The 24,892-nt window shown below is 40.5% G+C and overlaps 2 protein-coding genes and 1 pseudogene across 7 annotated transcripts in view; 2 read left to right on the top strand and 1 right to left on the bottom strand.

Moving 5' to 3' along the window:
• Window positions 1-4,331: 4,331 nt before the first annotated feature.
• On the top strand, window positions 4,332-7,733 carry LOC135573974 (prolyl endopeptidase FAP-like; annotated as a pseudogene).
• A 7,080-nt stretch (window positions 7,734-14,813) lies between these two features.
• Window positions 14,814-16,142, top strand: LOC115130786 (glucagon-1-like). Its single transcript, XM_029662232.2, has 4 exons — window positions 14,814-14,953; window positions 15,064-15,166; window positions 15,282-15,437; window positions 15,842-16,142. The coding sequence occupies exons 2-4, from the start codon at window positions 15,075-15,077 to the stop codon at window positions 15,960-15,962; spliced, it is 369 nt and encodes a 122-aa protein (XP_029518092.1). The 5' UTR covers window positions 14,814-14,953; window positions 15,064-15,074; the 3' UTR covers window positions 15,963-16,142.
• A 6,249-nt stretch (window positions 16,143-22,391) lies between these two features.
• The window catches only part of LOC115143773 (sodium-driven chloride bicarbonate exchanger-like), a 63,277-nt gene continuing 60,776 nt past the window's right edge, over window positions 22,392-24,892 (bottom strand). For 2 of the 6 annotated variants that reach the window (XM_029684360.2, XM_029684275.2), the window contains exon 24: window positions 22,392-24,818. In XM_029684360.2, coding sequence (XP_029540220.1) covers window positions 24,560-24,818 — 259 coding nt within the window. In that variant the 3' untranslated portion in view covers window positions 22,392-24,559. The remainder of the gene's footprint in view (window positions 24,819-24,892) is intronic. The other 4 variants (XM_029684615.2, XM_029684523.2, XM_029684440.2 and 1 more) reach the window with 4 other exon arrangements.

The following is a 24,892-nucleotide window of genomic DNA, read 5'->3' as shown; positions in this document are numbered from 1 at the left end:
CCTCTGTGTGTTTGCCTCTGTGTGTTTGCCTCTGTGTGTTTGCTTTCAATCCTCTCTGTCACTTGGCACACCCCTGCATGGAATAAACTGCAGCACAAAACATGGTACAAACATTATTGGGCACAGACAACAGCACAAAGGGCAAGAAGGTTTAGAGATAACAATACATCACGCAAAAGCAGCCACAACTGTCAGTAAGAGTGTCCATGATTGATTCTTTGAATGAAGGGATTGAGATACCACTGTCCAGTTTGAGTGTTGCAGCTCATTCCAGTTGCTAGCTGCAGCGAACTCCTAACTTGTCACAACGCAACACAACTGATTGGCTCAAATGTGTTAAACGCATCAAACACATTAAGAAGGAAAGGCACACCTTTTAACAAGGCACACCGGTTAATTGAGATGCATTCCAGGTGACTACCTCATGAAGCTGGTTGAGAGAATGCCAAGAGTGTGCAAAGTTGTCATCAAGGCAAAGGGTGGCTACTTTGAAGAATCTCAAATATAAAATATATTTTGATTTGTCAAACACTTTTTTGGTTACTACATGATCACATATGTGTAATTTCGTTGATGTCTTCGCTATTATTCTACAATGTAGAAAATAGTACAAATAAAATAAAAACTCAAATGAGTAGGAGTGTCCAAACTTTTGACTGGTACTGTATATCTGAGAGCCATTAGAAATATCAGGAAACTATTTTAAAATGTTTTTGCATGTATTTATCCCCTTAATTAAGGCGCTAAACTATCTCCATATAGACTAGCACCGAGACCTTAAGCCAAACAGAGAACATCATCCTGTTAGTGAGTGTCTCATCTTTCAATAGAGGGTCATAATAGTTTTGTTAGACCAAACCGTTCGGACGCAACAGACGTTTTTGTGAGGAGACCGATTTTCAGGATATCTCATGATCTGACAAACACTGCTCTAGCTCTGCCACCTCTCAGGGCGATGTCAGCGGATGTGGTGGATTGAGACGCAGCCCATGCAACAACAAAAAACAACATATCTCTAGTTTCAACAGACCGATTTTGATGGGAATTTCTGTGTGATGTTAGTTATTCTTATTTGTTTAGGTGGTAGACCAGTTTTAATATTGCAGATAGATTGTAGCATCCATCAATGTGATTGTCTGCATCATTTCCAATCCCCCATATATTTTTGGGCAAATGTATATATATAGTGAACAACAACGCTTAGGCCTCTACTTCCAGCTTATATATACTATATACATTTAATGGACACAGTCTGTTTTACAATAGTTATATTCTGTTTGTTTTTACTCCTGTCCTTCCTCTACCCTCAACCTCCCCCATCTATTTCTGATGTCCATCCGGTTTGATTTCTATTTGCCATATATTTCAAACTGTGCTCTTTCACAAAAGGTCTTAGCCCATAAACGTTTTGTTGTTGTTTGTAACATTTGCAAAAAGCTTTGGGAACTTTGTACCTGTAGTCAACTTCATTCTGATTCTGCGGTCACAGTCAAACAGATACCTAGCCTAAACATCTTGATTCTATGTTTAGCGGAGATCTTCTGTGAATAAAGTAGTTATAAAAGGGAAGAAGAAAAACGTCTAACAATGTCATTTGACTGCTCTATGAGTGGTCTGGATCACTCTGCGATGTGGGAAGGTGTTTAAGAGCAAAGTTACTAACGAAGGCTCAGGGAAACGAGGCTCTGATGTTTCCATCTTTTCCCCCCCATAGAACATATATCAATATATCAAATTGTGCAAAAGGCCTGATGCCAAAGGCACATCTTATCTTTAACTTTTCACCCAAACACCAGATGTGCTCTCTCTCCCATGTCAAGTATGGGCAATGGCCCTGAGCGATAAACATGCAAAAGCACAGTGGGGTTAGCGCTGCACCAACCAAAAGAATCTGGAGTAGGAAACTACTGAAGAGGAAGTCCCAGTAGGCTGTCTCTAGTGTAAACTAAAGAGAATGGAATGCTGACATTAACTTGACTATCGGTCTCTCTGCCAGGCTTATGTCTGGAATTACAACATTTATTTGAAACCCAACACCCCTGCTGAAGCCATGCAAGTCACCCATAATGGAAAAGATCATCAGATCTTTAACGGTGGCCCTGACTGGGCATATAAGGGTGAGTACTGAGTAGCATTGACACATTTTAGAGGGAAGGGACAAGGTGGGTTTCATCACACACAAGGCTTTTGAGTAATGTGATATCTTCCACTTTTTTTCAGAGGAGGTTTTCTCATCCATTGAGGCAATATGGTGGTCACCAACTGGAAAGTGCCTGTCTTATGTTGATTTTAATGACACAATCAACTTATTTTTGTATGGATATGGACAATACCTCAGAACGGTGGTTGTCCCATACCCTAAGGTGGGATGTTGTAATATGTGCCCTTTTAAAACATGGTATGAATGTCATAAGAATGATATATATACCACAGATAGCAGGTAGTACGTCAAATATACAGTATACCGTGATCACACATTATGTGTGTGTTGTACATTGTACAGAGTAAATACAGTATTTGAGCTACAGTGGGGCAAAAAAGTATTTAGTCAACCAACAATTGTGCAAGTTCTCCCACTTAAAAAGATGAGAGAGGCCTGTCATTTTCATCATAGTTACACTTGTGGGCAAAAAATGTGGAGAAAAAATCCAGAAAATCACATTGTAGTCACACATTGCAATCACATTGTTGATTTTTAATGAATTTATTTGCAAATTATGGTGGAAAATAAGTATTTGGTCAATAACAAAAGTTTATCTCAATACTTTGTTATATACCCTTTGTTGGCAATGACAGAGGTCAAACGTTTTCTGTAAGTCTTCACAAGGTTTTCACACACTGTTGCTGGTATTTTGGCCCATTCCTCCATGCAGATCTCCTCTAGAACAGTGATGTTTTGGGGCTGTTGCTGGGCAACACGGACTTTCAACTCCCTCCAAATATTTTCTATGGGGTTGAGATCTGGAGATTGGCTAGGCCACTCCAGGACCTTGAAATGCTTCTTACGAAGCCACTCCTTCGTTGCCCGGGCGGTGTGTTTGGGATCATTGTCATGCTGAAAGACCCAGCCACGTTTCATCTTCAATGCCCTTGCTGATGGAAGGAGGTTTTCACTCAAAATCTCACGATACATGGCCCCATTCATTCTTTCCTTTACACGGATCAGTCGTCCTGGTCCCTTTGCAGAAAAACAGCCCCAAAGCATGATGTTTCCACCCCCATTCTTCACAGTAGGTATGGTGTTCTTTGGATGCAACTCAGCATTCTTTGTCCTCCAAACACGACGAGTTGACTTTATACCAAAAAGTTATATTTTGGTTTCATCTGACCATATGACATTCTCCCAATCTTCTTCCGGATCATCCAAATGCTCTCTAGCAAACTTCAGACGGGCCTGGGCATGTACTGGCCTGGGCATGTCTGGCACTGCAGGATTTGAGTCCCTGGCGGCGTAGTGTGTTACTGATGGTAGGCTTTGTTACTTTGGTCCCAGCTCTCTGCCAGGTGCAGGTCATTCACTAGGTCCCCCCATGTGGTTCTGGGATTTATGCTCACCGTTCTTGTGATCATTTTGACCCCACGGGGTGAGATCTTGCGTGGAGCCCCAGATCGAGGGAGATTATCAGTGGTCTTGTATGTCTTCCATTTCCTAATAATTGCTCCCACAGTTGATTTCTTCAAACCAAGCTGCTTAGCTATTGTAGATTCACTCTTCCCAGCCTCGTGCAGGTCTACAATTTTGTTTCTGGTGTCTTTTGACAGCTCTTTGGTCTTGGCCATAGTGAAGTTTGGAGTGTGACTGTTTGAGGTTGTGGACAGGTGTATTTTATACTGATAATAAGTTCAAACAGGTGCCATTAATACAGGTAACGAGTGGAGGACAGAGGAGCCTCTTAAATAAGAAGTTACAGGTATGTGAGAGCCAGAAATCTTGCTTGTTTGTAGGTGACCAAATACTTATTTTCCACCATAATTTGCAAATAAATTCATTAAAAATCCTACAATGTGATTTTCTGAAAAAAATCTGTCATAGTTGAAGTGTACCTATGATGAAAATTAAAGGCCTCTCTCAACTTTTTAAGTGGGAGAACTTGCACAATTTGTGGCTGACTAAATACTTTTTTGCCCCACTGTATATGTACTGTATCCTGAAAGAATGCTCATCATTTTTGTTATTCGTGTTATCTCCTGTCAAGGCTGGTTCAACAAATTCTAAGGCAAAGCTGTTTGTGGTGGACACAACAAATCCGTCAAGGCGACCTGCCAGGTGTGGTATTTGTTCAAATGTGTAGATTTTAATGATTGATTCCAGTCTACTGTAAATGTTAGCAATGTCAGAATTCAATACCTACAGTATGAAAGTGTATATCATTCCAAAGGGAAAGGCAACACCCATTACCTCAGGCAAATGGGAGGTCATCTACATTGCAAAACTCACCCAAGGCGCTATGTAAGTACAGATGCAAATCCATTTCACTTAATTAGATAACAAAATAGAGTAAACCTACTATTTATCTATCACTTTGACCACATTGTCTTTAATGTGTTTCTCATAACCCCCCATGGATATTTCATTTCAAGTGGTTTCTCTAAATTCATGATCCTGAATACCAAATAAACCATGAAAGTATGTTCAATTGTTCATCGTTCAGATGGAGATGTTCACTCGTATGAACCTGTGTTTGTTTGTTTGTGAGGGTTATGATCGGAAGGAGCCATTCTGCTCCCCAGTGCCTCACCTGCGGCCTGTATAAGGACAGGTGTCAGTACAACTCAGCCTACTTCAGCTACGATGCCTCTTACTACCGCATGGACTGCTATGGTCAGTTACCCCATTCCCCATTCACACCCTGAGCACTAACCCATCCGTGATCAATGCACAAAAATAACTGTGCTGGTCAATATCAATGAGTAACACAATAAGTGTCCCAGATAACACCCTATTCCCTATGCAGTGCACTACTTTTGACCAGGGCCTATAGGCCACAGTCTCAGTTCTGACCTCTGACCTCCAGGTCAGTTAGTACCTGAGGTTATGTGGTGAACAATTAGCCTACGTGATGTTTTAGTGTATTGTGTGTGCTGATTGTTTCTTAACAGGACCTGGAACACCTTTGTTCACACTCGGGGACGATAGAGGCTCAGGTGAAGGTATGCAAAAAAGTACCACTATTATGAAAATACTCTTTGTAACTGACCAATACTCAGGTTCATGAATCTTCACCACAAACGGGCCAACTTCTGATATGACTTTTAATTGATAAAGAAGTTTTGTTTTAAAGCTCCTGGTTCTTCGTGACAACAAAGATCTTGAAGACATGATAAAAAATAATTCCAAATGCCGACCATGCAGTGTGGGACCCTGAGGGTAGCAGAATTTGGTGGGACTGAAGTTTTACAGACTGGCAGATCAAATCATACCACGCTAAATCAAATGTATCTCTATTGGCCTCATGTTTCACTACCTTTTTGCCAACAGATCTTTGGTATCAAATGATGTTACACCCTAATTTCCCCAAAAAACGAAAAGTACCCTCTTCTAATTGATATGTAAGTACACAGGCCTAAGCATCTTACAGGATTTGCAGAGAGTTGATTATCCATTCCACTTCACTTTACTGCCTCCAGATCCAGTACATTATATTACAATAATTGTAATTGGTCAAGTTATATACTGATTTCCCTTGCAGATATGGAGGCCCCTGTAGTCAGAAGGCAGATTATCGCTACAGACTGAAATGGGGGTTCGTACCTCTCCATAGTGGCCAGTTTCGATGGATGGGGAAGCAGTTACCAAGGGGACAAAATAATGCACTCCATCTACCAACGTCTTGGAACGTTGAAGGTGGATGATTAAATAACGGCCATGGGGTAAAATGCCATTGAACTACAGAGACTTCAGTGTGTCAAGTATAACATCTGTTTAACAGTATGTAAAAACAATTTACAAGTTCAGCAATGTATTCATTTCTGATAATTCATGCAAATCGGAATACCCCAAAGTGGGCTATCTGTTGCTCTTGAAAAAGGTCTCATTAATGTAATCTGCTCTCATCGGTTTTTGATTCTGATGAGATCAACACTTGAATGACATAATACTGTAATTCCCGTCGCCGGGAATACTAACCACCGGTCCTGGGATCCATCATTACGCACACCTGGCATCCATCATTACGCACACCTGGCATCAATCATTACCTCCCCTATATCTGGCACTCCCTTAGGTTGTTTCCCCAGTCAGTATTGTTGATGTGTTTCATGTCTACACGCTACTCATGTTTGTTATATTGTTTGCTGTTCCGTTTATTATTATTAAACTCACCACCTGAACTTGCTTTCCGACTCGTATACACCCAGATCCCACGATCTCCTTTGCGGTGGAGGTGGACGCTTCAGAGGTGGGCATGGGGGAAGTTCTGTCTCAACGACAGGGTCATCCACAGATATTGTATCCGTGTGAATATAACTCTTAAGAAACTGTCCCCTGTAGAGAGGAATTACGACGTCAGTGATCGAGAGCTCCTGGCGGTGAAGTTAGCATTAGAGTGGAGACACTGGCTAGATGGCGCCAAGGAACCATTCTGTATCCTTACCGACCATTGGAACCTGGAGTACATACGGACAGCGAGGAGGCTGAATCTGCACCAAGCAAGGTGGGCCCTTTTCTTCACAAGGTTTGACTTCACGCTGACCTATCGCCCATGTTTAAAAAAACACCAAGGCCGATGCCCTGTTCCGTCTCTACGATTCGGGAGAGGGTCCTGTCCAGAATGCACCAATAATCCCATCCTCCCGAGTCGTAGCTCCTGTGGTCTTGAATGTAGATGTGGACATTCGCCAAACTCTGGAGAGGGAGCCCACACCCACTAACTGTCCTCCTGAGCGTATCTACTTTCCCAAAGGGATAAGGGATCGGCTGCTGACCTGGGCACACACAGCTGTTATCACTTGACATCCAAGCATTTCTCGCACTTCCCAATCCATCTCTGAGAAGTACTGGTGGCCCACCTTGGCGCAGGACGTCACTCGTTACATCAACTCCTGTTCCGTATGTGCCCAAACCAAATTCCCCCAGAACGCTCCAGCAGGGAATCTCCTTCCCATGCCTCAGCGTCCATGGTCCCATCTATTCATTGACTTTGTTACTGATCTCCCCTCCTCTGACGGTTCCACCACCATTTTGGTGGTTGTGGATAGATTTTCAAAACCCTGCCGTTTAATCCCTCTTTCTGGTCTCCCTACTACTATTCCAGCAGGTCTTCCGGCATTATGGCCTTCCCGGAGGACATTGTCTCAAACAGTGCCCCCCAATTCACATCACAGGTAGGTAGAGCCTTTATGGAGAATCTTAGGGTCACTGTCAGCCTCACTTCCAGGTATAGGCCTCCGTCCAACGGGCAGGTGGAGAGGATGAACCAGGAGCTGGGGAGGTTCGTGAGGAGTCACTGTCAGGACCGGCAGGGAGAGTGGGCTCGATTCCTTCCATGGGCGGAGTATGCCCAGAACTTGCTACATCACTCCTCCACTGGGTTGACCCACTTCCAGTGTGTTCTGGGTTTTGGAGCGTCTCTCACGTGAGACTCCAGCATGTCATCCACCGTCAAAAGGAGCAGGCAGACTTCCACCACAGTTAGACCCCCGTGTACCACTCTAGGGACCGTGTCTGGCTTCCTACCAGGAACCTCCCACTCCGCCTGCCCTGCAAAAAGCTGACCGGAGGATCAACGAGGTGACATTTCGGTTTCAGCTTCCCATTGACTTTTGTATTTCACCTTCTTGGTTCGCTAGCTGATGCTGTCCCCCACGACACTTCTCCACCCATCCTGAACATCGAGGGCGGTACGGCCTAAGCCGTCAGATCTCTACTAAACTCCCGACGTCGTGGGGTCGGCTCCACTATCTGGTGGACTGGGAGGTGTATGGCCCGGAGGAGCGGTGTTGGGTTCCGGTGAAAGACATTCTGGATCTCAACATCATCCGTGATGTCCACCTTTGCCGCCCGGACCAACCCTCTCCTTGTCCTTGGGGCCGTTCCTCTGGTCGGCGTCGTCCTGCATCTGGAGCTGCGGGGGGGGGGGGGGGTACTGCCACATCTACTCTCACTCCTCCCCTCCGGCGTTCGATGTTGCAGGTATACTAACCACCGGTCCTGGGATCCATCATTACGAACTCTTGGCATCAATCATTACACGCACCTGCACGTCATCAGGCACACCTGGACTCCATTATCTCACTTATTACCACTCCTATATCTGGCACTCCATTAGGTTCTTTCCCCAGTCAGTATTGTTTATGTGTTTCATGTCTATACCTGCTTGTGTTTGTTACATTTTTCAATGTTCCATTTATTATTGAACTCACCACCTGCACTTGCTTTCCGACTCCCAGCGTCTACATTACAGGGTGCTGGAAGTGGAGTTAAGTGTCGAATAGCAGTTGCCCAGTAGCTAAGTGGGTATATTATGGTATGTATCAGGGCGTATAATCATACAACCGGTCTAATACTATAAAAACATGCATTTAGTAATGCAAAAAGTTCAAAAGGCAATGTTTGTTTCATGTTTATATGAGTACAGTCACTAGCTGGATATTCCTTTCCCAGACTTGTGTATACTGAATGCTATATTAGTAAACCGGAGAAGAATGCTGAAGGTAAAGACATCAGAAACATCACAATGTCCCTCTTAGTCATCAAATAATCTATTGTATGTCAACTGTAACTGTGTCTATTAAAAAAATATTATATTCTACAGTAACAACTAGAGCACAGAATTTCAAATCAGTGGACGATATCCTGGTTCATGGGACAGCTGCTGGTATGTGTCTTCGTTTCAGTTAAATATTTTACATGCTACTCAGTCACGCACTCACACACAATGCTGTATTCTTAATTTTGTATAATGATGTAATAATGTATAGAATATAGTACTCGGTATAGCCATTAACAGGTGAATGCTCCTGATCTTATTCAAAATTGGTTTTAATGGTATTTGACCGATGCATATATTTCCTTGTTCAATAAGGTATTACAAACAGTTTGTTTTTCTTGTAGACAATGTTCACTTCCAGCAATCTGAACAGATATCCAAAGCCCTGGTTGACCAGCACGTTGACTTTGAGGCAATGGTAAATATTGGTTTGGGGAGGACAACCTGAGGAAGGTGGTGGGGATGATGAGTTACACTTGGAGTCCGCGTGAGGAGTGTCAAATATTCTACATTGGTTCTGATCTACAGTATGCCTATGTTTGATAGTCATAGGGCTAACTATAGTACGTGTAATAATATTTGGGGGAGTTACTACTGTATGTTACATGCAAACTATATGTTACAACTTTCATTACACACATTTGACAGTTTATAAGACATTTTGCATACCCTTCACTGAGTGGTTTTGAATATGACCTAACTGTATCTATGATATGAACTACACTGAGTGTATAAAACAATAAGAACACCTGCTCTTTCATTGACAGACTGACCAGGTGAATCCAGGAGAAAGTGAATCCAGGTGAACGCTATGATCCCTTATTGATGTTACATTCACTTCAGTCAGTGTAGATGAAGGGGAGGAGACAGGTTAAAGAAGGATTTTTAAGCCTTGAGACAATTGAGGCATGGATTGCATATGTGTGCCATTCAGAGGGTGAATGGACAAGACAAAAAATGGAAGTGCCTTTGAGTGGTTTATGATAGTAGATGCTAGGCGCACCGGTTTGTGTCTAGAACTGCAACGTGCTGGGTTTTTCACACTCAACAGTTTCCCCTGTATCAAGAATGGTTCACCAGCAGCGGCGACCCGTCATTCAGGTTAGGTGGGGCAGACCTCCACCTGTTTTGAGCCCCACCTGTTCAGCAAAAAAAAACATATACAGTTCCTTCGGAAAGTATTCAGACCCCTTGACTTTTTTCCACATTTAATCCTAGTAAAAATTCCCTGTTTTAGATCAGTTAGGATCACCACTTTATTTTAAGAATGTGAAATGTCAGAATAATAGTAGAGAGAATGATTTATTTATTTCATCACATTCTCAGTGGGTCAGAAGTTTACATACACTCAATTAGTATTTGGTAGCATTGCCTTTAAATTGTTTAACTTGGGTCAAACATTTCGGGAAGCCTTCTACAAGCTTCCCACAATAAGTTGGGTGAATTTCGTCCCATTCCTCCTGACAGAGCTGGTGTAACTGAGTCAGGTTTGTAGGCCTCCTTGCTCGCACACACTTTTTCAGTTCTGCTCACAGATTTTCTATAGGATTGAGGTCAGGGCTTTGTGATGGCCACTCCAATACCTTGACTTTGTTGTCCTTAAGCCATTTTGCCACAACTTTAGAAGTATACTTGGGGTTATTGTCCATTTGGAAGACCCATTTGTGACCAAGCTGATGTCTTGAGATGTTGCATCAATATATCCATATCATTTTACTACCTTATGATGCCATCTATTCTGTGAAGTGCACCAGTCCCTCCTGCAGCAAAACACCCCCACAACATCATGTTGCCAAACAGTTCTATTTTTGTTTCATCAAACCAGAGGACATTTCTCCAAAAAGTACCATATTTGTCCCCATGTGCAGTTGCAAACCGTAGTCTGGATTTTTTAAGACGTTTTTGTAGCAGTGGCTTCTTCCTTGCTGAGCGGCCTTTCAGGTTAGGGTGATATAAGACTTGTTTTACTGTGGATAAAGATACTTTTCTACCTGTTTCCTCCAGCATCTTCACAAGGTCCTTTGCTGTTGTTCTGGGATTGATTTGTACTTTTCTCACCAAAGTACGTTTATATAGACAGAACGCGTCTCCTTCCTGAGTGGTATAATGGCTGAGTGGTCCCATGGTGTTTATACTTGTGTACTATGAATGTGGTACCTTCAGGCATTTGGAAATCTGCTCCCAAGGATGAACCAGACTTGTGGAGGTCTACGATTTTTTTTTTTTTGGTCTTGGCTGATTTCTTTTGATTTTCCCATGATGTTAAGCAAAGAGGCACTGAGATTGAAGGAAGGCTTTGAAATACATCCACAGGTCCACCTCCAATTGACTCAAATGATGTCAATTAGCCCATCAGAAGCTTCTAAAGCCATGACATAATTTTCTGAAATTTTCCAAGCTGTTTAAAGGCACAGTCAACTATGTAAACTTGTGACCCACTGGAATTGTTATACAGTTAAGTTAAATAATCTGTCTGTTAACAATTGTTGGAAAAATTACTTGTGTCATGCACAAAGTAGATGTCCTAACCGACTTGCCAAAACTATAGTTTGTTAATGAGAAATGTGTGGATTGGTTGAAAAACATGTTTTAATGACTCCAACCTAAGTGTATGTAAACTTCCAACTTCAACTGTATGTACATGTGATATATCAGTTTTTATATTTTAAATACATTTGCAAAAAAATCTAGAAACCTGTTTTTGCTTTGTCATTATGGTGTATTGTGTTGAGGGGAAAAAACGATCTAATACATTTTAGAATAAGGCTGTAGCATGACAAAATGTGGTACAAGACAAGGGGTCTGAATATTTTCCAAATACACCGTAAATAGTATAATTGCTACAATAAAATGTTTGACCGCTTTTCTTTAATTATGTTCTTATTGATATTCTGAAGTTATTTTACAAGTTATATGCTGTAATTAACATTGTCTTGCTTGTATTGACTATTTGTATTTGATATTAAATGATTTTGTTGATCACAAGAAAAATGTGACCATTGAATTCGCCAGTATGTACTGAAAGCCAATGCATGTTTGTATTGTATAGCATTTTCATATAAATTATTTCAGTGGTATTGGTTAAACTATTTATTGCACTGAATTAGTTGTGTAATGTTAATCTTGTTTTTATTTTAAATTGTATGAGAAATGTAATTCAACTGTATTGTAATTTAAACATTGGTATAAGTATAATGTACCAAGTGCCTTTAGAAAGGCAGACATTTTTACAAATGAATTACAAATGAAAAGCTGAAATGTTTTGATTCACTAATTATTCAAACTCAAATAAGTTCAGGAGTAAGAATTTGCCTAACAAGTCACATAATAAGTTGCATGGACTCACTCTATGTGCAAAAATAGTGTTTAACCTTATTTTTGAATGTCTTCCTCATTTCTGTACCCCACACATACAATTATCTGCAAGGTCCCTCAGTCAAGCAGTGAATCTCAAACACAGATTCAATCACAAAGACCAGGGAGGTTTTCCAATGCCTCGCAAAAAAAAAGGGCACGTATTGGTAGATGGTTGAAAAAATGAAAGCAGACATTTGAGCATGGTGAAGTTATTAATTACACTTTGGGTGGTGTATCATGGCACCCAGTCCCTACAAAGATACAGAAGTCCTTCCTAACTCAGTTGGCGGAGAGTAAGGAAACAGCTCAGGGATTTCATAATGAGGCCAATAGTGACTTTAAAACAGTTACACAGTTTAATGGCTGTGATAGGAGAAAACTGAGGATGGAACAACATTGTAGTTACTCCACAATACTAACCTAATTGAAAAGAAGGAAGCTTGTACAGAATAAAAATATTCCAAGACATGCATCCTGTTTGTAACAAGGCACTAAAGTAATACTGCCAAAACCATTTGCAAAGCAATTATCTTTTTGTCCTGAATACAAAGTGTTATATCTGGGGCAAATACATAACAACACATTACTGAGTACCACTCTCCATATTTTCAAGCATAGTGGTGGCTGCATCATGTTATGGGTATGCTTGTAATCGTTAAGGACAGGAGTTTTTCAGGATAAAAAAATAAATGGAATGGAGCTAAGCACAGGCAAAATCCTAGAGGAAAACCTGGTTCAGTCTGCTTTCCACCACACTGGGAGATTAATTCACCTTTCAGCAGAACAATATCCTAAAACACAAGGCCAAATCTACATTGGAGTTGCTTACCAAGAAGACAGTGACTGTTTCTGAGTGGCCTAGTTACAGTTTGGACTTAAATTGACTTGAAAATCTATGGTAAGACTTGAAAATAGCTGTCTATTAACAAACAATTAGACAGAGCTTGGAGAATGTTGAAAAGAATAACGGGCAAATGTTGCACAATCCAGGTGTGGAAAGCTCTTAGAGACTTACCCAGAAAGACTGACAGCTGTAATCACTAACAAAGTTGATTTTAACATGCATTGACTCAGGGGGTTGAATACTTGTCTAATCAAGATACATTAGTGTTTTATTTTTCATGAATTTACAAATGTTAGTATTTTTCTTCAAATTGACAAAAAAATGACAAATCAATTTTAATTCCTCATTTTGTGGAAAAGGTCAAGGGGTGTGAACACTTTCTGAAGACACTTTATATGATTGCTTCATGGTATATGATTGTTCACATGGTACGCTACATTGCCAAAAGTATGTGGACGCCTGCTCGTCAAACATCTCATTCCAAAATCATGGGCATTAATATGGGAAGGCTTCTGGGAAGGCTTTCCACTAGATGTTAGAACATTGCTGCAGGGACTTGCTTCCATTCAGCCACAAGAGCATTAGTGAGGTTGGGCACTGATGTTGGGTGATTAGGCCTGGCTCGTAGTTGGCGTTCCAATTCATCCCAAAGGTGTTCAATGGGGTTGAGGTCAGGGATCTTTGCAGGTCAGACACATTCTTCCACACCGATCTCAACAAACCATTTCTATATGGACCTCGCTTAGTGCACAGGGTTATTGTCCTGCTGAAACAGGACACTGAAACTAAGGGGCCTAACCCAAACCATGAAAAACAGACAATTATTCCTCCACCACCAAACTTTACAGTCGGCATTATGTATTGGTGGCAGGTAGCGGTCTCCTGGCATCTGCAAACCCAGATTCGCCAGATGGTGAAGTGTGAATCATCACTCCAGAGAATGCATTTTCCATTGCGCATAGTGATTTTAGGCTGTGTGTTGCAGCTCGGCCATGGAAACCCATTTCATGAAGCTCCCGACGACGAGTTCATGTGCTGACGTTGCTTCCCGTTCTGTGAGCTTGCTTGGCCTACCACTTTGCGGCTGAGCTGTTGTTGCTCTGCACTTTACAATAACAGCATTACAGTTGGCCGGGGCAGCTCTAGCAGTGCTGAAATTTGACGAACTGACTTATTGGAAAGGTACATCCTATGATGGTAACACGTTAAAGTCACTGAGCTCTTCAGTACGGGCCATTCTACTGCCAACATTTGTCTATGGAAATGTCATGGCTCTGTGCTCGATTTTATAGACCTGTCAGCAACGGGTGGAGCTGAAATAGCTGATCCACTGATTTTAATGGGTGTCCACATACTTTTGGCCATGTAGTGTATATGAGTATATACCAAGTTCACATGGTATATGATTCTTCAGTCTGGACACATTATTGATACAGACTGTGTGTTTTGCATATGATCACATTAGTATTGAACAAATAAACAAATTAATATAATACTGAATTACATTGTGTTTGTTCCTTGATCACCTAAATATCTGATCAGTCTCTAAATTCCACTCAGGGATAAAATGCTGAAAGGAGGTGTTTCAATGTTTGCTTAACTCCATGTTCTTACGTTCCACAAACACTGAACCTGCAGTGCAAACCAGGCTATCTGAAAACAGATGGTAGACTGTTATATAAGTATTTGGATTTGTTGGACAGGATGAAATCATGTTTGATTTCGACACCTAAGTGACAGCTTTTACCTCTGGACAGTTCCACATTTAAACAACGATGGACTGCAAATGTATCTAGTGCGTTGAGTCGAGTTCTGACTAATGGATTGAGAGTAACGAATGTGCTTGTGCGTCTGTGAGGAGGGTGCCACCTGAGCAGACAGTCACCCAGCTCAACTATATAAAGGCTGGCCAGACCAAGAAGGGGCCAAGAAGCAGCTCCAGGGAGCCAAAGAGAGAAAAAAACAGCAGAGATCTACCTACGCACAGCAGGCAGCCAGGCACAGACTCCCCCTTTCTCACCGACACTCAACAGAGGGAACACAGGTGAGCAGCACCAAATCCCTAAAACTCATTTTCAACCATTGATACCTCACATCAGGAAGTTTCTCTGAATTTGTTTTTAACAATCTCCTATTTCCACTGCTAATATCTAGGAGGTCAAAATATGAAAGGCACCCACTCTTTCGCTGGACTTCTGCTCTTGATCATTGCTCAGAGCAGCTTGCAAATCCCGCAGGACACAGAGGACAACTCCAGGTAGGAGCCTCAAACTCTGAGAAACTTTTGAACTCTGCACCAATCAGGCTTAGTCTCTCTCTCTCTCTCTCTCTCTCTCAGCATCCTGTAACTACTGACTTGTCTGTTTCTGCAGCCTATTGACAGAGGACTCTATGTTCAGCGAGCCAAGGGAGCTTTCGAACACGAAGAGACATTCAGAGGGAACATTCTCTAACGACTACAGTAAATATCTCGAGTCGAGACGAGTGCAAGACTTTGTCCAGTGGCTAGTGAACTCGAAGAGAAGTGGGTGAGTGTGTCTTTCTTTTTCTCCTACTGTGTGTGTCTGTTTTCCTCATTCCATTTCAAAAAGCAGTAGATCATCTTCCAATATGTTCCAGCTTAACCTGAAACGGTATGAATGCAGTACTTAAGCGATAGGATGAATGAGCTATAATGAGCCATAAACAAAGACAAAAATGACATACTGTAAATTTTAATAATGTAAATTTTTATGACATACTGTAGATATTTACTACATGTTGGTTATTTTCATGGTTTTACATTGTTTTCAGTTACAGCTCAGAGAAATCTTACTATAGCAGCTTAATAATGCACAGTGAATCAATGTGTTTAACAACTACTTATTTCTCATGTATTATTATTTTTATATAGTTACTATCAACACTATAAAATCTCTCCATATTTTTTCAGGGGTCCCATCAAACGACATGCAGAGGGTACCTACACCAGCGACGTGAGCTCCTACCTGCAGGACCAGGCAGCCAAGGAGTTTGTGTCCTGGCTGAAGAATGGTCGAGGCAGACGAGAATAGGGCTCCTCTACTCAGTCACAGAGTCTCAGTGTCTTATGTCTTATGAGCCCCCAGTCAAGAGAGAATGCAACTCATCCAGAATGAACCCCCTGTTCAATTTCCTGTTTCATAACCTGTATCCTCCTTCCTCTGGTCATGCTAATAAATCCCCCGACAAGAAATTGTGTTGCCTGTCAATTGCTTTTTGTTTGTTAACATAAAATGGTGACATACTGTATTAACTAAATGCTTCACTTTGTACTTCAAGGGCAAGTTTTTCAGTGTTAGGAGGGGAACAAGATCGAATGGTTAAACAATAGCCTGATTAAAAAAGTTTGAGAAAAAAACAACACTCTCCTTCTAAAAATAACAGGTTAAAAATTTTGGTAAAACTGGCCCAAAATCTGTAGTCTGTACTTTGCTAATTTTGTTGGAGAAAAATGTTAATGAACCATTATTCTTGCCATACAAAATGTATTCAAATATCCAAAGATACACTCAAAAGTATGTGGACGCCCCTTCAAATTAGTGGAATTGGCTATTTCCCGTTACTGACAGGTGTATAAAATCGAGCAAACACCCATACATTCTCAGTGCTCCGTTACTTTCAACGTGGCACCGCCATAGGATGTTTCCAGTAAGTCAGTCATCAAACTTCTGCCCTGCTAGTGCTGCCCCGGTAAAAAGTGCTGTTATTGTGAAGTGGAAACGTCTAGGAGCAACGGCTCAGCTGTGAAGTGGTAGGCCACACAAGCTCACAGAGCGGGAACACCGTGAAATGGGTTTCTTTGGACGAGCAGCCGCACACAAGCCTAAGATCACCGTGCTCAATGCCAAGTGTCGGCTGGAGTGGTGGCCTGCACAAAGCCCTGGCCTCAACCCCATTGAACACCTTTGGGATGAATTAGAACGCCGACTTCGAACCAGGGCTAATCGCCCAACATCAGTGCCCGACCTCACTAATGCTCTTGTGGCTGAATGGAAGCAAGTCCCCGCAGCAATGTTCCAATATCTAGTGGAAAGCCTTCCCAGATGAGTGGAGGCTGTTATAACAGCAAAGGGCAGACCAACTCCATATAATGCCCATGATTTTGGAATGAGTGTCCACATAATTTTGGCCATGTAGTGTATCTAAACACTAACCAGAGATGCCTTATCATATGAACCCATAAACACAAATATTGTGGAAATACTATATTCAGTTCAAATATAATCCTTACTTTTATAATAAATGTAATTGTATTATATATAAATATAGAACCTGTGTCAATCGATGAGTAACAATTCAATATCATGTTCGAGTAGAGAACCTGTGATCACGGAGGTGGAACCCAAATCAATCAGCCTTGAGGACAGCCATATCACCAAGGGGAAAACACACCCAGGGATTTCAATCAAGTAATGGAATGACGTGATGTGAATCAACAGCCTGGCAGGGATCAGTGATCAGGGAGCACTTCCTAGGTGTTACTGGCATGGAAATAAACTAGTCACATGTGCCAGACATATGTCATGCTTTGGGATGTGATACCTCTCTAAGCTGTCAGCTAGTGAATTGAAAACCATCTGTTGATTTAGAAAAAAAAACACCTGCCCACACAATTCTATTTATATTCCAAATCATACTGGGCATTTGTCGTAATAGAAGTTGGGTCTCTTTTGTTGTTGAATAAAAAATTATATGTAATTCACTTCTGTGGATGAGGCTGTCATTGTTTTGTACAATATGTTCAAGTGAAGTCAGTGTATAATCCACCGTATTACCTCCAGGCAAATTGAGGTCCTGCAATGAATGACTTCAGCAATTGTACTTCCTCTTTATCCAACCTTATGCTCAACAAGGCAGATGTGGCTGTGAGTGAAGTGGAAGACTCAGTTCAGTTGTGGAGATTTCTGTCAAACACTTTCACCCACAGTGTAACGTGACCTGACCTTTGACCAATCACATCCAATTTTTTTCAGAGCTGATCTGATTGGTCAAAAAAACAATTAGTGAAAAAATGATTCTGTCTAAAAGCTGCCCTAGTGTATAAGGTTAGTCAACCTTTGAACTCAAAGTTGACCCTCCCTGCCTTTATTCACTGGAAATTGCATACTCCTTGGCTTTCTCGTAGATCAAAGCATACAGAGTAAATCTAAAAACTCTTACAGATTTAGAATTAGGGTTCTATTTAGGGCATTTGTTTTAGGTGTCAAGGCCACTTCAGATCACTAGTTGACTTACTCCAAATCAGACATTCCAAACAGCATGCAGTAATATTGATGGGGAAAAGAAACATGTTCAAATAAATGTATTAAGTTTGAGTTTTATACTTTCATAGTAAATGTGCATACAGTTGAAGTCAGAAGTTTACATACACTTAGGTTGGAGTCATTAAAACTCGTTTTTCAACCACTCCACAAATATCTTATTAACAAACTATAGTTTTTCTACTTTGCACATGACACAAGACATTTTTCCAACAATTGTTAACTGACAGATTATTCCACTTATAATTCACTGTATCACAATTCCAGAGGATCAGAAATGTACATACACTAAGTTGACTGTGCCTTTAAACAGCTTGGAAAATTCCAGAAAATTCTGTCATGGCTTTAGAAGCTTCTGATAGGCTAATTGACATACTTTTAGTCAATTGGAGGTGTACCTGTGGATGTATTTCAAGGCATACCTTCAAACTCAGTGCCTCTTTGCTTGACATCATGGGAAAATCAAAAGAAATCAGCCAAGAACTCAGAAAAAAATTGTAGACCTCTACAAGTCTGGTTAATCCTTGAGAGCAATTTCCAAATGGCTGAAGGTACCACGTTCATCTGTAAAAACAATAGTACGCAAGTATAAACACCATGGGACAACGCAGCCATCATACCACTCAGGAAGGAGATGCATTCTGTGTACTAGAGATGAACGTACTTTGGTGCGAAAAGCGCAAATCAATCCCAGAACAACAGCAAAGGACCTTGTGAAGATGCTGGAGAAAACCGGTATAAAAGTATCTATATCCACAGTAAAACGAGTCCTATATTGACCTAACCTGAAAGGCCGCTCAGCAAGGAAGAAGCCACTGCTCTAAACCCTCCATTAAAAAGCCAGACTACAATTTGCAACTGCACATGGGGACAAAGATTGTACTTTTTAGAGAAATGTCCTCTGGTCTGATGAAACAAAAATAGAACTCTTTGGCCATAAAGACCATCGTTATGTTTGGAGGAAAAAGGGGGAGGCTTGCTAGCCGAAGAACACCATCCCAACCGTGCAGCATCATGTTGTAGGGGTGCTTTGCTACAAGAGGAACTGGTGCACTTCACAAAATAAATGGCATGATAAGGAAGTAAAATTATATGGATATATTGACGCAACATCTCAAGACATCAGTCAGGAAGTTAAAGCTTGGTCGCAAATGGGTCTTCAAAATGGACAATGACCCCAAACATACTTCCAAAGTTGTGGCAAAATGGCTTAAGAACAACAAAGTCAAGGTATTGGAGTGGCCATCACAAAGCCCTGACCTCAATCCTATAGAGAATGTGTGTGAAGAACTGTGCGAGCAATGCGTGTGCGAGCAAGGAGGCCTACAAACCTGACTCAGTTACACCAGATCTGTCAGGAGGAATGGGCCAAAATTCACCCAACTTATCGTGGGAAGCTTGTGGAAGGCTAGCCGAAACGTTTGACCCAAGTTAAACAATTTAAAGGTAATGCTACCAAATACTAATTGAGTGTATGTAAACTTCTGACCCACTGGGAATGTGATTAAAGAACTTAAAGCTGAAACAAATCATTCTCTCTACTATTATTCTGACATTTCACATTCTTAAAATAAAGTGGTGATCCTAACTGACCTAAGACAGGGAATTTTTACTAGGATTAAATGTCAGGAATTGTGAAAAACTGAGTTGAAATGTATTTGGCTAAGGTGTATGTAAACTTCCAACTTCAACTGTATACAAGATACATAATAAACAGTAATACTTCAGCTCTAAAGACCAGTAACAATAGCAGAAAATAAACTTAATATTGTTTTGCAGTGCCATGTTTCCTTACACTGCTCCACAAACAAAACTGATTGAGTGACTTTTCAAACACATTTATTCAGAGCTAAGTACAATGAGTAACACGAGTAGTAGTAGCAGAGTAGAAATGTTCAACAAGAGATTTCAAAATATTTTGCAGATACTAATCATTTAAAATGAAGCAAAAGGTGTTATAGATAAATAGGCTTAGAAAATTAGATGTGAACAAATTCGTTGTTGGTATTGTACAAAGGAAATATAGTTTAATAATCTTTATAACAATAAATATACAGTGCCTTGCGAAAGTATTCGGCCCCCTTGAACTTTGCGACCTTTTGCCACATTTCAGGCTTCAAACATAAAGATATAAAACTGTATTTTTTTGTGAAGAATCAACAACAAGTGGGACACAATCATGAAGTGGAACGACATTTATTGGATATTTCAAACTTTTTTAACAAATCAAAAACTGAAAAATTGGGCGTGCAAAATTATTCAGCCCCCTTAAGTTAATACTTTGTAGCGCCACCTTTTGCTGCGATTACAGCTGTAAGTCGCTTGGGGTATGTCTCTATCAGTTTTGCACATCGAGAGACTGAATTTTTTTCCCATTCCTCCTTGCAAAACAGCTCGAGCTCAGTGAGGTTGGATGGAGAGCATTTGTGAGAAGCAGTTTTCAGTTCTTTCCACAGATTCTCGATTGGATTCAGGTCTGGACTTTGACTTGGCCATTCTAACACCTGGATATGTTTATTTTTGAACCATTCCATTGTAGATTTTGCTTTATGTTTTGGATCATTGTCTTGTTGGAAGACAAATCTCCGTCCCAGTCTCAGGTCTTTTGCAGACTCCATCAGGTTTTCTTCCAGAATGGTCCTGCTCCATCCATATTCCCATCAATTTTAACCATCTTCCCTGTCCCTGCTGAAGAAAAGCAGGCCCAAACCATGATGCTGCCACCACCATGTTTGACAGTGGGGGTGGTGTGTTCAGGGTGATGAACTGTGTTGCTTTTACGCCAAACATAACGTTTTGCATTGTTGCCAAAAAGTTCAATTTTGGTTTCATCTGACCAGAGCACCTTCTTCCACATGTTTGGTGTGTCTCCCAGGTGGCTTGTGGCAAACTTTAAACAACACTTTTTATGGATATCTTTAAGAAATGGCTTTCTTCTTGCCACTCTTCCATAAAGGCCAGATTTGTGCAATATACGACTGATTGTTGTCCTATGGACAGAGTCTCCCACCTCAGCTGTAGATCTCTGCAGTTCATCCAGAGTGATCATGGGCCTCTTGGCTGCATCTCTGATCAGTCTTCTCCTTGTATGAGCTGAAAGTTTAGAGGGAAGGCCAGGTCTTGGTAGATTTGCAGTGGTCTGATACTCCTTCCAAATCAATATTATCGCTTGCACAGTGCTCCTTGGGATGTTTAAAGCTTGGGAAATCTTTTGTATCCAAATCTGGCTTTAAACTTCTTCACAACAGTATCTCGGACCTGCCTGGTGTGTTCCTTGTTCTTCATGATGCTCTCTGCGCTTTTAACGGACCTCTGAGACTATCACAGTGCAGGTGCATTTATACGGAGACTTGATTACACACAGGTGGATTGTATTTATCATCATTAGTCATTTAGGTCAACATTGGATCATTCAGAGATCCTCACTAAACTTCTGGAGAGAGTTTGCTGCACTGAAAGTAAAGGGGCTGAATAATTTTGCACGCCCAATTTTTCAGTTTTTGATTTGTTAAAAAGTTTGAAATATCCAATAAATGTCGTTCCACTTCATGATTGTGTCCCACTTGTTGTTGATTCTTCACAAAAAAATACAGTTTTATATCTTTATGTTTGAAGCCTGAAATGTGGCAAAAGGTCGCAAAGTTCAAGGGGGCCGAATACTTTCGCAAGGCACTGTAGCTCCTATAAATGTTCCCCTTCTAGAAAAAGTGCTATTGCATTTGTTTCTATAGCCCATGTATGTTGCCCTTTAGTAGACACCTTCAAGTATCAGTTCAGCTTCATATTTAGTTACTGAGTGGACAATCATTCCTGGGCACACACAAACAACTCAAATAAAAAAAGAACAAACAAGCATTAACTTTGCAGCTTGAAAATATTGATATACTGCAATAACTGCAAATATTTAAACTTTGGCAACAAATATTATGATTTAAAATAAATGCCAGGATTTTCTTTTCTTCTTGAACATTGTTTCAATACTATCTATTGATATGCATAACAGTATTCTACAACGTAAGTCAGGCGTTTTACTAATCAAATCCTCAATGCAATGTTTGCTCTTTGTACAAGAATAAATTGCCAACAATAAATAATATAAAAATGCTATTTTCAGCTAATCTCTTTACTGGTAGTAACACAATTGGAAAATATTCTAAACTTAAAGACTATTGCAAATAGCTAAACTCATAATGCATTGAATGTTTTAAACAAAGATACTGTAGATTTTTATTTGCCAATGAAAGTAGCCAATTCCTGCAGTCAAACGACCTAGTGGCCCCATGGGTGAAATTTTGTTTTTTACGCCGGGATGCAAACTTAAAAGGTAATAAAAAATGTTTAAACCCATAACCATCATGTGAGGTGTATACTTTTGTTTCAAAGTAGATTTGTTTAAGACGACCAAGAAACACTCCAAGTGACCCTGATTGAGCCCACTGCAGTAAAAGGTTCATCAGATGCTGTATATTTCACAAAAGTGGATTAATAAAAGTTGTATGCATACAGTACATTTTCACTTTGCATATATTGTAGATATATGAACTCATCAATTGTATATACTGATGCACAGTAGATAGTCTTTAACTGCAGTATTGTACACACTTTTTTAATCGATTGTTTATCTGGTTGGATAATTTAGCAATTTCAAAACAACTGTCATATTAGGATATTGAAAAAAATACAAAAACATACAAAATACATTCAATAAATTAAAAAACAAACACAAGCTGAAAACAGTTTCTCAATGTGACAGGTACATCCTCGACAAGAAACTTTGTTGCTTTCACATACAGTCAAACGTACCTTTCCTATATCACACGGGTATTACTTGACATTTAAAAACACAAAAACAAATCAAAACAAAGAAGCAGCTTCCAACGCATAAACTATAAACACTAACGCTTTTGAACACACAAAGATTTACAAGACGAATGTAAAGGAATGGTAAACTGTGGCACACAATTTTCATTTGTTTTCAACACAGTGAAGGGGGAAACGTCATAGACTTGTCTCCCTTGCGAAGCAGCCCTTCTGCATATTTCTCCTCTTCTTTTGTTTCCTTCCACTGTTCTTGGATAAGCTGTGGGTATCAACACTGGCTGTTAGTGCTTTCAAGTATACAATTTCAGAACGTAGCTTATAACTATCAGCTGTCCGGCTCCAACAATGGAGATTCTCCATTATGAATCTTTTTTTTTGTCCAGGATTAGACTTAATCTGTGTCCCCAAATGTATCATCAACTGATGTTTTAGTAGGGAGGGGCTTTAACGTGAACATTAACACCATATTGATGTGCTTTAGTAAATCGCATGGTAATCCCATCCCATACAGAGTTGCACTGTATGTTCAGGCAGCTGAGAAGTATAATGGGATCAGAATCTCAGACAATGTTCATGAAAGAGCAGTTTTCACAAGAGAGATGTACTAATATAATTACACTCTCCAGCTGTTGCGTAATGGGAGCCTGCAGCTAGTACACTGTCGTGCTCCTTGCCGAACTGCCCGTCACGGCCATTGGCTGAGGCATAGTAGATTGGGTAGAGGGATGACTGTCATGCTAGCAGAGCCTGATTGGCACAGCAGCATCATGTTGTCAGAGATGCACTTTCCTACATGCACTTTACATCCTTGCTTTCTCAGTCATGTCACTTTAGACTGAGCACATTCATTTGTCACTGCCTGTAATACGCTGGGTTTATATTCCAAGCAGTGAACAGGTAACGGATTTAGCATCCATAATATTTACCTTTGCCTAACATTGGCAGTCATCAAAGAGTTTCAAAGAGCTGTGCTCTCCCAGTGTTCATGAACTCGAAAATGCAATAACATGACAATTTGAAAGATGCAAAATAAGCAGCATCTAATTTCAACCTGATGGTAAATTGAGGAATAAGACATTGTACAATCCTGCCTCATATCATGCAAAGATAAACATAATTATTTTTATTCCAAAAAGTGATGGTCACCAAATGGAGAAAGGATGCTCAAACGGGCACGGGGAACAGACTCTTACCTTTGAGGGGTTCAGCATCTTAGAGGACATAAGAGAGTTTATGACAGAGATGGAATGGGAAAATACAGTCAAGAAAATTCATTCATTCATAAAGTGGAGACAACTCCTTTCTACAGTGAATAAGTAGCATCTAGTTTCAACCGAACGGTGAATCTGCAATTTCGTTCATATACAATAGCCATGACATATCAATATCCTGAAAATTCTCTATGAGCATGGAACTTGGTCAATATGAGGCATTTTATGAATTCAATGGTACATTGTCATCCGTTTCCAATATAATGGTTATAACACGGTATCTATTCAGTATAGGAGGTATCCTAACTTGAGATATTCTCAACAAACTCCATATTTTCACAAGGATTGATGCCATGGGGAAATGTGCAAGAAAGTTTGAGTTGCAGGCACATATCTTAAATTAAGACACATTTTTATACAAACTGACAGAAGAGAAACAAAGATATGTTTTAAATGAAAAACCCCAATGTGCTGATTTTGGGGAAACATGCTTGAGGCAATGCAATACCATTTTGAGTTGTCGGAGTTGACATTCCACGTGTTTCCAAAAGAGCCTTTGGACATTTCATCTGTGATGTTGAGTACGGATTCACTCCTAAAAAACAAGACATAATCATGCATTATAATACACAACAAACAAGTCAACTATTTTACTACCAATGAAGCTTG

This window comes from Oncorhynchus nerka, linkage group LG1, assembly GCF_034236695.1.
Source record: "Oncorhynchus nerka isolate Pitt River linkage group LG1, Oner_Uvic_2.0, whole genome shotgun sequence".
Taxonomy (NCBI): domain Eukaryota; kingdom Metazoa; phylum Chordata; class Actinopteri; order Salmoniformes; family Salmonidae; genus Oncorhynchus; species Oncorhynchus nerka.
The sequence above is the reverse complement of the archived record's forward strand: the minus strand, read 5'-3'. Positions and strand labels throughout refer to the sequence as shown.

What these genes read in the sequence shown, in the direction of transcription:
- LOC115130786 (XM_029662232.2), top strand. Translation starts at nt 15,075, where the DNA reads ATGAAAGGCACCCACTCTTTCGCTGGACTTCTGCTCTTGATCATTGCT. An exon ending in GACACAGAGGACAACTCCAG is followed by an intron (nt 15,167 to 15,281) that starts GTAGGAGCCTCA and finishes CTGTTTCTGCAG; the next exon opens with CCTATTGACAGAGGACTCTA. An exon ending in GTGAACTCGAAGAGAAGTGG is followed by an intron (nt 15,438 to 15,841) that starts GTGAGTGTGTCT and finishes ATATTTTTTCAG; the next exon opens with GGGTCCCATCAAACGACATG.